The 13,256-nt window shown below is 42.3% G+C and overlaps 1 protein-coding gene across 1 annotated transcript; it reads left to right on the forward strand.

Annotated features, from left to right (window-relative positions):
* The first annotated feature begins 1,748 nt into the window (after window positions 1-1,748).
* DNAJC9 (DnaJ heat shock protein family (Hsp40) member C9) lies at window positions 1,749-12,585 on the forward strand. The gene is made up of 5 exons (XM_026651106.2): window positions 1,749-2,356; window positions 2,650-2,790; window positions 8,310-8,564; window positions 9,609-9,695; window positions 11,902-12,585. Exons 1-5 carry the CDS (start codon window positions 2,177-2,179, stop codon window positions 12,019-12,021), a joined length of 783 nt encoding a protein of 260 aa, XP_026506891.1. The 5' UTR covers window positions 1,749-2,176; the 3' UTR covers window positions 12,022-12,585.
* The last annotated feature ends 671 nt before the right edge of the window (window positions 12,586-13,256 follow it).

Below are 13,256 nucleotides of genomic sequence, written 5' to 3' on the forward strand. Positions count from 1 at the left end.
CATATAATGTTTGTTCCTACTGTTTCTAGCTGTTCAGTCATATTAAGACTGCTAAACTATTATATTTTGTTGATATTACACTTTGATGCATGCAATTGCTGTAGTTAGGACAGGAATGATAGTGGAGGGGGAGAGGGTAGTGGATAATGACCACACTATCTAGCAGTATAGGCCAGGTGCTATAGGAATGAGAGAAACCCTTGCTGACGTGACCAAGTTATGGTAGTTAGTGTTGGCTTCTGATGTGTCACCATTACGCTTTAGCATTAACACCCTGCAGCAGAGTCTGGTGTATTTTACTCCGCTCTTGTCAGCCTTTCTACTCACATTGCTTTCCAACCACAAATGCTATATGTGTACATCTTTAAAAATGAAACCTGAGCTCTTCCAAGAAGGGAGAAGCTATGGTTCAGCCTGGGCTGAGCCTGCCCCACTAGTGGGGTTCCCCTGACTGCCACTGTCAAAACTAAGGCCACTTCTGAATGAGAGCATCCATGCAAGTTTAAGGTGCTGTAACTTATGTGCATTCACTTCACATATTTATAGTGACACCATGTAGACAAACACTTAATAAGGGAAGGGAATAAGGGAAACTAAGGAGGGAAAAGCTTTTGTTAATTCATTTAGCTTTAACGGGTTTTCCATGACACCCACACAAATGGGATGGGGAGGGGGGCTACAGATACTTAAATGCAAGTACCTTTCATGGCAAAGAAGCAGTGTTAGCCACAGAATCAGTATCAGAATTGTCAAACTATGAATAATGATTCATTTAACATCTGTCAGCATTATAGTTTGTGGTCCATGTTAAGAAAATGTGGTTTAACTAGTAAGGTAAATAAATGAATTAGCTATCCCACTGTAAAAACATAGTGGAGACATAAGGCACTTTAGTTTCTCCAAAAGACACAGTAGATGAGATCTGAACTATGCCTACTATCCAACCAATGCTCAGGAGTAACTGGATAATTCATTTTAAAAATATCCTTGATTTTGGCAGTACAGAACGGTAAATGTGTCAATGAAGAACATTACTGAAATGTATTATAATAATATGTAGTACATGTAAAAGGTTATGAAATTAAAATATGCCATTAAAAGTATAAACTCAGTAGAAAAATAAACATCTATACATACAACCCGTGAAGTAATAAAGTGTACACTTCTCTGTGCAAGATGGGTAAGTCTTTCATTAGAAAGGAAGTGGGTATCATAGTACTGGAAGTTCAAAATGATATTGAATGTTATAGGAATGTACAACTGTTTTAGGTACATGGATTCTTTGGGCGAGGTTAGAGCAGAAGTATGAATCTAGTGGTGTTGTGAGCCTGTAGCACGTAAAGTAACAGTAAAAAGAACAGGAGTACTTGTGGCACCTTAGAGACTAACACATTTATTTCAGCATAAGGTTTCGTGGGCTACAGCCCACTTCTTCAGATGCATCTGAAATCTCTAAGGTGCCACAAGTACTGTTCTTTTTGCGGCTACAGACTAACACGGCTGCTACTTTGAAACCTAAAGTAACAGTGAAATTTTGCCTTGGAGAAGGATTTCATACGAGATAACGCCCACCTTGTGGTTACCGTCCTGCCCCTAGGCCCCTCGCCTTCCCCTGCCTCCTCCAGCTGTTTAACGCCCAGTGCGCAATCACTTTCCCGCCTCCCCTCCGTTTAGCCCCCGGCCCGAGCAGCAGCAAAGACGGTCATTAGGACTGAGGCCCGCCTTCTGCAGATGGTACCGCGCATGCTCAGTAACAGCCGCGAGACAGACAAAGTGCGTCAGGCGGCTGAGCGCGGCGCCAATGTGAATCAGACCGGCCCTGCGCTTCGCACCGCTCTGGGCGCGGACATCTCGCTGAGTGTTGGGACGACGCACAGGGCAGGGACCCGTGGGCAGCGGCCAGTCCCGCTTCCTACTGGGGAAGTCCCAGGGACGGCCAGTCTCTGCCAGCGGCCAGCCCGCCGTGTAACGCGAAACTTCCTGGGGGCGGGGCTGTATTCACGACAGCTAAGGGCTGCAGAATTTAGTTGCGCTCCCTGCCTCAACTGCGCGTCTTTGCGGCAGTTCCAGACCCGGCCGTAAAGCCGCGCGGGTCGCAGACGTAGCGCGCGCGCCAAACTCGGCCCGCGAAACGGATCAGCTAGTCGCGCGGCGCTAACGAGGCGCCAGCGGCGGGATGGGGCTGCTGGAGCAGTGCGAGGCGGCGTTCGGCGCCGCCGACCTCTATCAAGTGCTGGGCGTCAGACGGGAGGCCTCGGGGGACGAGATCCGCCGCGGCTACCACAGGGTCTCGCTGCGGGTCCATCCGGACCGCGCGGCCCCAGACCGCAAGGAGGAGGCGACCCGGCACTTCCAGGTGAGCTCGCGGTGGTGAAGGGAAGAGAGACGCCCCCTGGGCCGAGCACCCCTGCCGCCTCCCCAGGAGTGGGCACCGCTGTTGGCCCCTGTTATGCTGATAGCCGCTTTGTGTAAGTGCCCCGGCCCAGGCGGAGCTCGGGCTCAGCCGTGTGGAGCTGTAGGGCCACAGCTGCTTGTGAGCAGCGTCGTGAATCCGCCGCAGCGAAGGCTGCTTCCCGTGGCTGTCCAGTGGGAGGGGGAGGCAGCCGCTGCTCCGAGACTCGCTGCGGAGGGTGACGGTTGTTTCCTCAGTTCCTAGGCAAGGTGTATGCGGTACTGAGTGACCAGGACCAGCGGGCGCTGTATGACGAGCAGGGGATTGTAGATGAGGAGTCAGACGTTCTGAGCCAGGACCGCGACTGGGAGGAATACTGGAGACTGCTCTTCAAGAAGGTAGGCGCTGTTGCAGTGAAGGGCTAATGACCTAGGGGAATTCTTAGCTCTGCTACTGCGTGAGTCCCAGATTTAGTGCTCCTGGAAGGGAGGATGTGTCTGGAATTGCTAGAGAATGATCTCTACATCTGGTGCATGCTCTAAAAGTGCTGTGGCCCTGGTTAAGGGGAACTTGTTTTCTTTCTAGGTATCTACCATATCTGCCCTAGTGTTGTACTGTCCTGGGCAGTTGCTAATTCTGTTGCTCTACCATTCTCTCACTAGAAGGGAAAACCTATAATGGCAGCAGGCCGTAAAAGAGACCCAGTTTGGGAATATTTTAATGAAGTTCCTCTACCTGTGGGTAAGACAGGCATGCGTGCAAAATGCAAACAGTGCAGCAAAGAAATGCAAGGCTTGGTTGCCCGAATGAAACAACATCATGAGAAGTGTTCCTTCTCAGGAGGAAGTTGCATTGAAGATGATGAAAGGAACATGTCTGACCATGCAGGATCTCCAGGTTGGTAAACTGTTTAAATTCATACTTCTTTCTTACGGACTGCCTGTCTTCCTTCTGGACTATTCTTGAATTCTTACGTTTGAGAGTTGTTACTCTATGGTACTATCATTTTAGATGCAGTTGTGATAAAGAAATAGCTGAAATAGGCAGATCTTCCTTTTACAATTTCACCTTTAAAGTAGTACTGAGTGTCAGTGAATGCAACGAGTAATACTAAATGAGCAGTATGGTAATAATAATTAAATAACTGTATTGACTTACTTTGTTTAGGAGAATCCATCCTCAACATACAGGATTCTGAAGACTATCCACCTTCAAGATCACCATCATTTTCTATAGTTTCAGAGTTATCTGTCAATGATAGTGTTTCAGTCACATCATGCATGTCACATAGCCACAGTATATCACCTGTAGCAAAGAGAAAAAAAAATCTCCATCACACAGAAACAACAGTAGATAAGTTTGTGATAAGAACCAGCAGATTACAAAAAGAGGTAATTGATGAAAAAATTGCCCGGTTTGTTTATGCAACAAACTCTCCTTTCCATACGATTGAGAACCCACACTTCATTAACATGGTTCAGTCATTAAGACCAGGATACAGTCCACCCAACAGAGCAGATGTTGCAGGCAAATTGCTGGATAAAGTGTATGAAAGAGAAATTGAGCTGTGCGCAAAAGGTCTAGAGGGTGAAATTGTTAACCTGAGTCTTGATGGGTGGAGCAATGTCCACAATGATCCTGTTGTATGTGCTTGTGTGACAACAGAAGAAGGGAATGTCTTCCTTACAGAAACAATTGATACATCAGGAAATGCACACACAGCAGAATACTTACAAGAAGTAGCAGGAAAAGCTATAACAAACTGTGAAAAAAAATTCAAATGTCTAGTACGCAGCTTGGTCACAGACAATGTTGCAAATGTATCCAAGATGAGAAGAAATTTAGAAGAGCGTGAAGAGAGTCCCAAGCTAATAACATACGGTTGCAGTGCTCATTTGATGCACCTCCTAGCCAAAGACTTCGGTGTTCCAGAAATAAAGGCTAATGTTGTTGAAATTGCAAAATACTTCCGCAACAACCACTTTGCATCAGCTGCTCTGAAAAAAGTGGGAGGGACCAAGCTAACTCTCCCACAAGACGTGCGATGGAACTCAGTAGTGGACTGTTTTGAGCACTATATCAAGAACTGGCCTAATCTGATGACAGTTTGTGAACAAAATAGTGAAAAAATAGATGGCACTGTCACAGCCAAAGTTTTCAACATTGGGCTTAAGAGAAATGTTGAACACATGCTGAGTACTCTGAAGCCTATTTCTTTAGCCTTGAACAAAATGCAGGGAAATAGCTGTTTTATTGCTGACGCTGTTGAAATTTGGAAGGAACTGAGTGAGATCTTAAAAAGAGAGATATGCAATGACAGAGTTAAATTACAAGCATTAAAAAAACGAATGGCACAAGCACTATCTCCAGCTCATTTTCTTGCAAATATTCTCAATACTCGGTACCAGGGTCAAACCTTAACTGCTGAAGAAGAGGAGTTGGCTATGACATGGACATCCAGCAATCATCCCTCCATAATGCCAACTATAATAAACTTCAGAGCTAAGGGTGAACCATTCAAGAAATATATGTTTGCTGATGATGTTTTAAAGAAAGTCACGCCAGTGAACTGGTGGAAGTCACTTAAGCACTTGGATTCAGAGACTGTTGAAGTGATAATCTCACTTTTAACAGCAGTAGCGTCTTCTGCCGGTGTAGAAAGAATATTTTCTTCCTTTGGATTAAGTCATTCCAAATTGAGAAATCATTTGGGACCTGAAAAAGCAGGAAAGCTTGTTTTTCTTTTCCAGATTATGAACAAACAGGAAAAGGAAGCTGAAGACGACTGAGTTAGCTACAGAAGCCAGTATTTTAAGTTTCTCATGTCGACCTCATAGTCAATTTTAATTTATTTATTTAAAAAAAAAATTCTTTAACTATTTAAAAACAATTTTAACAAAAACAAACCTGATTTTAAAAAACTTGAATGTTTAACTAAATTCAAAAATTCATATGTTTGTTTTGTTAAAATATTTTGTTTGCCGTTGAAGAAAAAAATCCAGAATACAGAATGTTGTTGTTTTAGTTAAAACAATTTAAATGTCTGTCTGGTGATCTCCTCCTAATACAGCATGTCAAGAAAATCCTCCAAATATTAACGATTAACCTGTTGAATTGGAGATAGTTCACCTCCCAATGACTTCATAAATATCTGCTTCAATTACCTTTGGTAAATGAAATAACCAAACAGTCATTCGTTTTCTGATATAGTTGTAACACTAATCTGAAAAGTTTTCAAAATAAATCAGTTTAAAAATGTGTAGTGTGTACCTTCTAAAAATGAAACCTACATCGATCTGAGTTGTGAAGAATGTGTATTAAGGTTATAACAACCAACAAGAATGCACTTTTATGCAGAAATTCATGCTTAAATCGAGTCTTCCTGACTCATGATATAAATCAAATTCACCCTGCTCTAGCTGAATTAAAACATGTCACTGATCAGTTGGGTAGATGTTCATCTATAGCAACAAGATGCTTCAGGTGTAAACCAAGAGCAAAAGTGATGGTTAGGGACCTAGAAGAAGATAGTGGGCAGAGAAATTTCCATTGGCTCTACATAGACTCACTAGATTGCCTTCACCAAGGTTCAATCAACAGTGGCTTACTGCAATGAGTTTACAGTGTACTTTGATCAGATTTGGGGCAATCTCAAACTGCAGTGGTGTCAAAGGAGAGGGCCAGCACATGGTCTTCTCTCAGGCGTCCTTGATAATACTAGTTATTTCAATGGGCTTTTATCATGAGATGCTGGTGATGCAAAAGTCAGTTAGCCTGGAGGCTGATGCTCTTAAAATAATGTAGTTACTGAATGATAAAGTTCAATCTTGGTATCCCTTCTCCAACTTGAATGTGTAGCTGCTTTTAAGGGGAGCAGTGGGGGCAAACAATCTAACTGGCTTCAAGACTCAGCTTGATAAGTTTATGGAGGAGATGGTGTGATTGGAGTGCCTACAATGGCATGTGGCCCATTGGCGACTGCCAGTTGCAAAAATCCCCAATGGCCAGAGATGGGACGCTAGATGGATAGGGCTCTGAGTTACTACAGATAGTTCTTTCCCAGGTATCTGCCTGGTGGGTCTTGCCCACATGCTTAGGGTCTAACTGAAACCCATATTTGGGGTCAGGAAGGAATTTTATGCCGGGTCAGATTGGCAGACACCCTGGGGGTTTTCACCTTCCTCTGCAGCATGGGATATGGGTCACTTGCAGGTTTAAACTAGTGTAAATAGTGAATTCTCTGTAATTTTAAGTCTTTAATGATTTGAGGACTTCAGTAACTCAGCCAGAAATTATGAGTCTATTACAGAAGTGGGTGGATGAGGTTCTGTGACCTGCAAAGTGCAGGAGATCAGACTAAAATAAAGTATGTATTACTTGGTAAGAATAACGAGGCTGGGCTCACAGCTCAGGCTGTCTCCTGGGGTGGAGGCTCCAGTTTTGAGCCTGGTGGCTGGCTGATAACTTGGGGTGGGAGGGAAGCTGTGAGCCCAGGTTGGGCTCAATTTCACAGCATGGAGCCTACCAGCAGTGAAATTGTCATTTTTGTCAGTTTCAGGGCTCCAGATGTGAGCCCAAGCACTGCTGCTCTGAGTCCAGGCAGCCATGAAACTGACAAGAATGACAGCCAAGAACCAATGTAAGTAACACAGTATCTACACCAGGGGTGGGCAAACTACAGCCTGCAGGCCAGACCCGGTTCGCGAGCTATTTTAAGCCGGCCTGTGAGCTCCCGCTGGGGCGCCGAGTCAGGGGCCGCACTACGCAGCTCAGCCCTGCTCCGGTGCTCCAGCCGGGGTGCTGGGTTGGGGACCGTACCATGCGGCTCCCGGAAGCCGCGGCATGGCCCTGCTCCGAGGGTCGGGAGCTGCTCCATGCCTAGGAGCCGGAGAAGGGACATGCCAGTGCTTCTAGGAGCTGCTTGAAATAAGCACCGCTCAGAGCCTGCACCCCATAGCCTCTCCCCATGCCCCAACCCCCTGCCCCACTCCCCCTCCCACTCTCCAAACCCCTCAATCCCAGCACGGAGCAGCCTCCTGCTTCCCAAACCTTTCAGCCCCACCCCAGAGCCCGCACCCCCAGCTGGAACCTGCACCCCTGCCCCAGCCCTGATCCCCTCTAAACCCTCAGTCCCAGCCCAGAGCACTCTCCTACAACCCCAAACTCCTCATCCCTAGCCCCACCCAAGAGCCTGCATCACAACCTCAATTTTGTGAGCATTCATGGCCTAACATACAATTTCTATTCCTCGATGTGACTCTCAGGCTAAAAAGTTTGCCCACCCCGGTCTACACGGACACTGCGTCGCCCTAACCTCGTGGAGGTGCAGTTATTATGTCGGTGTAGCAGGCCACTTACTTCAGCGGAAGCAGCATTCTAGTGTAGACACAGACATAATTAGGTCGGTCAGCTGCCTTACATGGACCTAACTCTGTAGTGTAGACCAAGCCTCAGTGCCTTAGGGTATGTCTATACTTAAATCGCTACAGGAGTAGAGCTGCAGCACTTCAGTGTAGATCGCATTCCACAAGAGTAACGAGGGCCTCCTTGACATGTCTTAAGCATATTCCCATTGTAGAAATTTGCAGAGCTGCTACATGGACATTATGCATTACACCTAGCATTCCAATAGGATGCTCAGTTTATTAGAGCCTCCATGTCCCACTTCCTTCAGATGACAGTACTGCTTTTCAAATTGTCCCATGAGTTTGAATGGGTAGAGTCCTTCCTGAAGAACTCCCATTACTGGCGAATAACCTTCATTTCCCTTTTTAGAATAATTTTAACATCAAATTTTGGGCTGGAAAACTTGAATGTGTATCTAAATTTCTTTTCTAATCTGATGTTGAGAATTTGCCTTCTGTGGTAAATAAATCTTGTAATTCATGATGTTTTAACTTAATTTTTAAAATTTCAGATCACCATAAAAGATATTGAAGACTTTGAAAAGAAGTACAAAGGTTCAGAAGAAGAGCTGGCTGATGTTAAAGCAGCATATGAAGATTTCAAGGGAGACATAGACAAAATTATGGAATCTGTGCTGTGTGTTGATTATACAGATGAGCCAAGAATAAGGAAGATCATACAACAAGCCATTGACTCTGGAGAAGTTCCATCCTACAAAGTCTTTGTAAAAGAGTCTAAGCAAAAAATGAATGCAAGGAAAAGGAGGGTATGTTACTGCACATGCAAGGGGTCAAAGGGGGAAATTATTGAATATTTACACTTGGCAGGAAGTAGTCTTTTCAAATCCTCCTTTACGTACAAATTCTCTCCCCATTGGAAAAACATAGGATGAGTTTTATAAAGAAAGAACTGAGACACCATCATGAGTTGCTGGACTTAAAGTTTGAATCTAAGTCTAGAAACTTTCTATTTTGTCTTTTCAACGGTAACTAAGGCTTTGTCTACACTAGCACTTTAGTTGGTAAAACTTTTGTCAGTCAGGGGTGTGGGAAAAAACCCAACCCTCTGACTGACATAGGTTTCATTGACAAAAGTGCCAGTGTGGACAGCACTTTGTTGGCAGGAGATGTTCTCCTGCCGATATAACTATTGCCACTCCTTAGGGGTGGTTTAATTATACCGGCAGGAGAGCTTTCTCCCACCGGCATAGAGTGGCTACACAGGAGACCTTACAGCGGTGCAGCCTTACATATAAACATAGCCTTAGTTTTTCAAATGTCATGTCCTTTAGTTTGCTGCTAAGGGTTCAGTACAATAATAGGCACTTATATATTACTTTCTACTTGCATTTCATTTGTTTGAATACCATACCTACTTTGCTAACAGCTTATCAAAGTTCAAAATATTGGAGCAGATCAATGTCTCTTGACCCAAATCTAAAGGGATAATGTTAGGCCAAAAAACTGACTTCTGGAATCCTACTGTATATTTATTCTTTATACCAGACAGTGCATGCAGCAATTTTATTGATAGTCGAATGACAAAAGTTGTTAAAATTCAGATGTGAAGAAGCAAAAACATGGTAGGATTTCCTAATAGCAGAACCAGTATTGGACATTTGTTTAATGCAGACAACACTTTAAGGCCAAACAACTTTGAACAAATAACTTTTTCCACTAGAGTTTTTTGCTACTTTGCTCCTCTGTTTTGTATTTAGACACAAAAGGAAGTATTCAATAACTGTTGTAATAAAACTTTGGTCAAATAACATGCTGTTTGTTTTCGTCTAAGCAGCTAGTTACTATTTCAGGCTCAAGAAGAAGCTAAAGAGGCAGAAAAGACCAGAGAAGAACTCGGTCTTGGTGATGGGGAAGATGACTTGAAAGCACTAATTCAAGTAAGCTTTGAGGATCTCTGTAGAGAAGGCATTTTTATGTCTTTGACTTCAGATAGTTGTTACCTTTTGGTGCCCAAATGCCAGTAGGCTAATATGGTTGCAGATTATTGCATATTGGAAAAAATCTACTGGAGATTAGAATATGAGTCCTAGTGTTGAATGTTATGCCTTTCATTTTGTCTTCAGAAGGCTCTGATTAACACTGAATATGATACAAAATTTTATTTAATAAATTCACTTGGATAACCTGGTTCACTGTAGTTATACTTATTCTGGTCCCAAATAAACCATGAAAGTTTAGATTGGGAACCTAGGAATTGCTATATAGGTCTGTCTCATCTTACGCTGGGGTTACATTCTGCAGTCAGCGCCTAAAGCGAAAATCGCATATAGTCAAATTTACATTGAGTGTAATGGTGGGCGGAATCGCCCGCACTACAGAAACAGTATTTAAATTGTTATTTTTCTCTTTTTTGTTTTGTTTTTGCCAACCACGTAAAGCTGAAATCGCGCATGTTAAATGCTCCTAAGATGCGACAGACCTGTACTGAATAGACACCACAATAAAGGAACCATTGATGTGTTTGCAGTCCCTGATGGGTGTAGACACGAATGTTCTTCATTAGCTTTGTACTTTACTCTCTGAAAGATTCCACAGGTTGTGTGGTGGTAGTCTGCCCTGAGGTCTCTATCCTGTTGGGTACCATAAGGATCTAGTCTGTCACCCCTTATTCAATATGCATGTGAGGCCACTCGTTACTGTGATGTGTTGAAGTGTTCTCATACTGATAACATCCAGCTTTATATAGCTAGCTTGTCCATCCCAGATCGTGTTGTCAAGTAGGCAAATTTGGGCCATGAATAAGGGCAAGAAAGCGGAGTTTGAATCCTGAGAATATTAGCGATTCTAAGACGCAACTTGTAGTTAGCAGAGATGTTATAATTTCCTCTGATTACAAATGAAGGCCAGACATCCTCACAGGTCACATCTTGAGGGATGTAGTTAGATTCTCAGCTGTTTTTAAAGGACAAAAGAACATCTGCAACCAAGTTGGCTTTTTACTATCCATGTCTGGCCAGGAGGCTACATTTTTTTTTATTTTTATTTTTTTCCTGAGGTGGACCATGCTGCTATGATCTGTGCTTCTGTCACCTGTAGGTAGGACAACTGCAGTGCATTCTACATGAGGTTACACTTCACATTTATTTAAAATCTGAAGCTATGAAGAATATAGTAACTGGATAGTTAAGTGAAGGATCTTCCTGTGAACACATTATATCAATACTCCAAGAGCTTTAGTGGCTGCTTAATGTTTTCTAGGTGGAAGTTTAAGGTATTGGTTTTTACCTATAAAGTTCAGTGGCCTGCTTCTCAGAAGTGCTGACCAGCCACTAGTCCATTGAAATCAAGGAGAACTGCATGCTCAGCCCCTTTGAAGAGCAAGCTATAAGTGACCTGAGATTTTTCTGTTTGAGGAATTGCGTTACTCCCCATGACATACTATCACAGTTGAGGCTGGTGGAGGTGCCTGACTTTGACTTTGAGCTCCCTCTGTATATATGAGGGAGTTTCTGACAAAGGGTGTTGCATGAAGAACCCTTGACTTTGGAATTCACTGCATCTGTTCTCCCCGCCTTGATCTGAAATAGCCTGAATCTGCTGATCTTCCCCATATCCAGCAAGGCCCATCTGAGTAGGCATTTAGAAAACACTGAGGTGGCTACAGGAGGGATGGTTTGCTTTGGAAGAGGATGTGAAGATGTTGATTTGAATTATGCTTGCTGATATGTTTGTAGAGGTGGCGGAGGAAATGTACTGCTGTTTAGGTTATATTTTTGAATTGTAACTATTTTAGTTCATGGCAAGGGAGCCTACTATGAGTCTCTTATGCTGTATTTGTATAAACAAATTAGATACCTAGATCATTTCTCCTTTCCAGAATATAATTCTGGTCTGTTACCTCTTTCCAGGAACCCACCCCCATTGTCAATCAGTTAATATTTTTGTTGCCCTTTTCTAGCCTTTATCTTGACATTTATTTTTAGATACTAGATTAAGGTGGACCATAGATTTTTACATAATTATATTGCATCTTCCATATTCTCTTAGTACATCTCAACATCTTATTTAACTATACAGATTATTCTAATGACGTTGGATCTCACAATGACTTTTTGGTAAACAGATTTCTCATTCATTTTATAGAGCAGAAATAAAGATAGAAAAAAAGAAATAGATGACTTTCTGGCTCAAATGGAAGCAAAGTATGGAAACAATTCCAAAAAAGGAGGAAAGAAAACAGCACCCAAGAAGGCAAAGAAATAGTTATCTATTGACTTTCTAGCCTTTATGTCAATCCACAAATGAACACCGAAGTTCCAGTGAATCTCTGCAGCCTTCCTGACTTCCAATGTAGAGCACATGTGCATCAATTCATTGTGGCTGGGAAGATATGATAGCAAGTGAGATGAAAACAAACTTTTTGGTGACACTATTTTAAATCTTCTCCTAAATTTTAGTTAGGATTAAATAGGTTATTGGATTACCATTGTGCTCCAGATAAGGGTTGTAAATGTACTATTTGGGATCTATATGTCTGTCAAAATTTGAATTGTGTAAGCACATCAGAACCCAACTGGTGAGACTGCTGGTGGCAAAACAATGTAATTTAACAGGATTGATAGTCTTAAAAATGTTTGTCTATGTGGCATGTTACCTGAATATCTTATTTTCTAGTTCTGTTCATGCTTACCAGTTTCCTCTGTAATACCCTGTTGCTCTTCTTATGGTCTTTGCACTTCTGTTCAGCAGGGCAAGAGTTTTTCAATATTTGTGGTTTTATTAAAGATATTTTTGAAAGCTAGCTTAAATAAAAATGTTTTTGCAAAACCGCAGTACTCTTGTTTTTTCAACCCCATGTTTTTGCAAGTGTTTTTATAGATGTCTAAAATAGTCAATTTCATTATTACTGTTCTATCTGTTCAAACACCTGATGTTGAATTGCCTAACATTAAGTAATACTGCACGATATTATAGCATCTGACAGAAAACCAACCATTCAAGCAAAATGATGGACATATATTCCCACAATGGCATGCGGTTATGTTGACACTTGTCTTGCAAGAGGCCTAACTGTTACCAGTTCATTATTTCCATAATGAAGCCCTCTTTCTGTAAGTTGTATGAAAGTTCTCATAGAACTGGTCTATTGTAAAAATACAAGTAATTTAAGCAACTTCGTAAGAAAAAAATCTAAATGAAGTAATAGTCCTGTAGTAAGAATAATTTAAAGGCAGCAGAAATTCATGTAATATGCCTTGGTATAAATTGGAGGGGCAGTTAACTTTAAAAATGCATTAGCTGAAAGAAACTGTATTTAGACACAGCCTTATTTTATTTTGTGAAACCTATTTTTGTAGGCCTTTTTAGTAGCCAGGTGCTGAACATTTGCAACTTGAAGCTAATGGAAGTTACAGGTACTCATCAGTTTCTAAGATCACTCCCTGAATTTAAGGTTGACTAGAAATGTATTGAAATGATTGAGTTTTTTGAGGAGAATT

Source organism: Terrapene carolina, unplaced genomic scaffold (assembly GCF_002925995.2).
Source record: "Terrapene carolina triunguis isolate 2854851 unplaced genomic scaffold, T_m_triunguis-2.0 Scaffold95, whole genome shotgun sequence".
NCBI lineage: Eukaryota > Metazoa > Chordata > Testudines > Emydidae > Terrapene > Terrapene triunguis.

Bases quoted from the DNA above. Each gene is read 5' to 3' on its own strand.
- DNAJC9 (XM_026651106.2), top strand. From the start codon at position 2,177: ATGGGGCTGCTGGAGCAGTGCGAGGCGGCGTTCGGCGCCGCCGACCTC. The intron at 2,357-2,649 runs GTGAGCTCGCGG...TTGTTTCCTCAG, and splicing joins AGGCGACCCGGCACTTCCAG to TTCCTAGGCAAGGTGTATGC. The intron at 8,565-9,608 runs GTATGTTACTGC...TTACTATTTCAG, and splicing joins TGAATGCAAGGAAAAGGAGG to GCTCAAGAAGAAGCTAAAGA.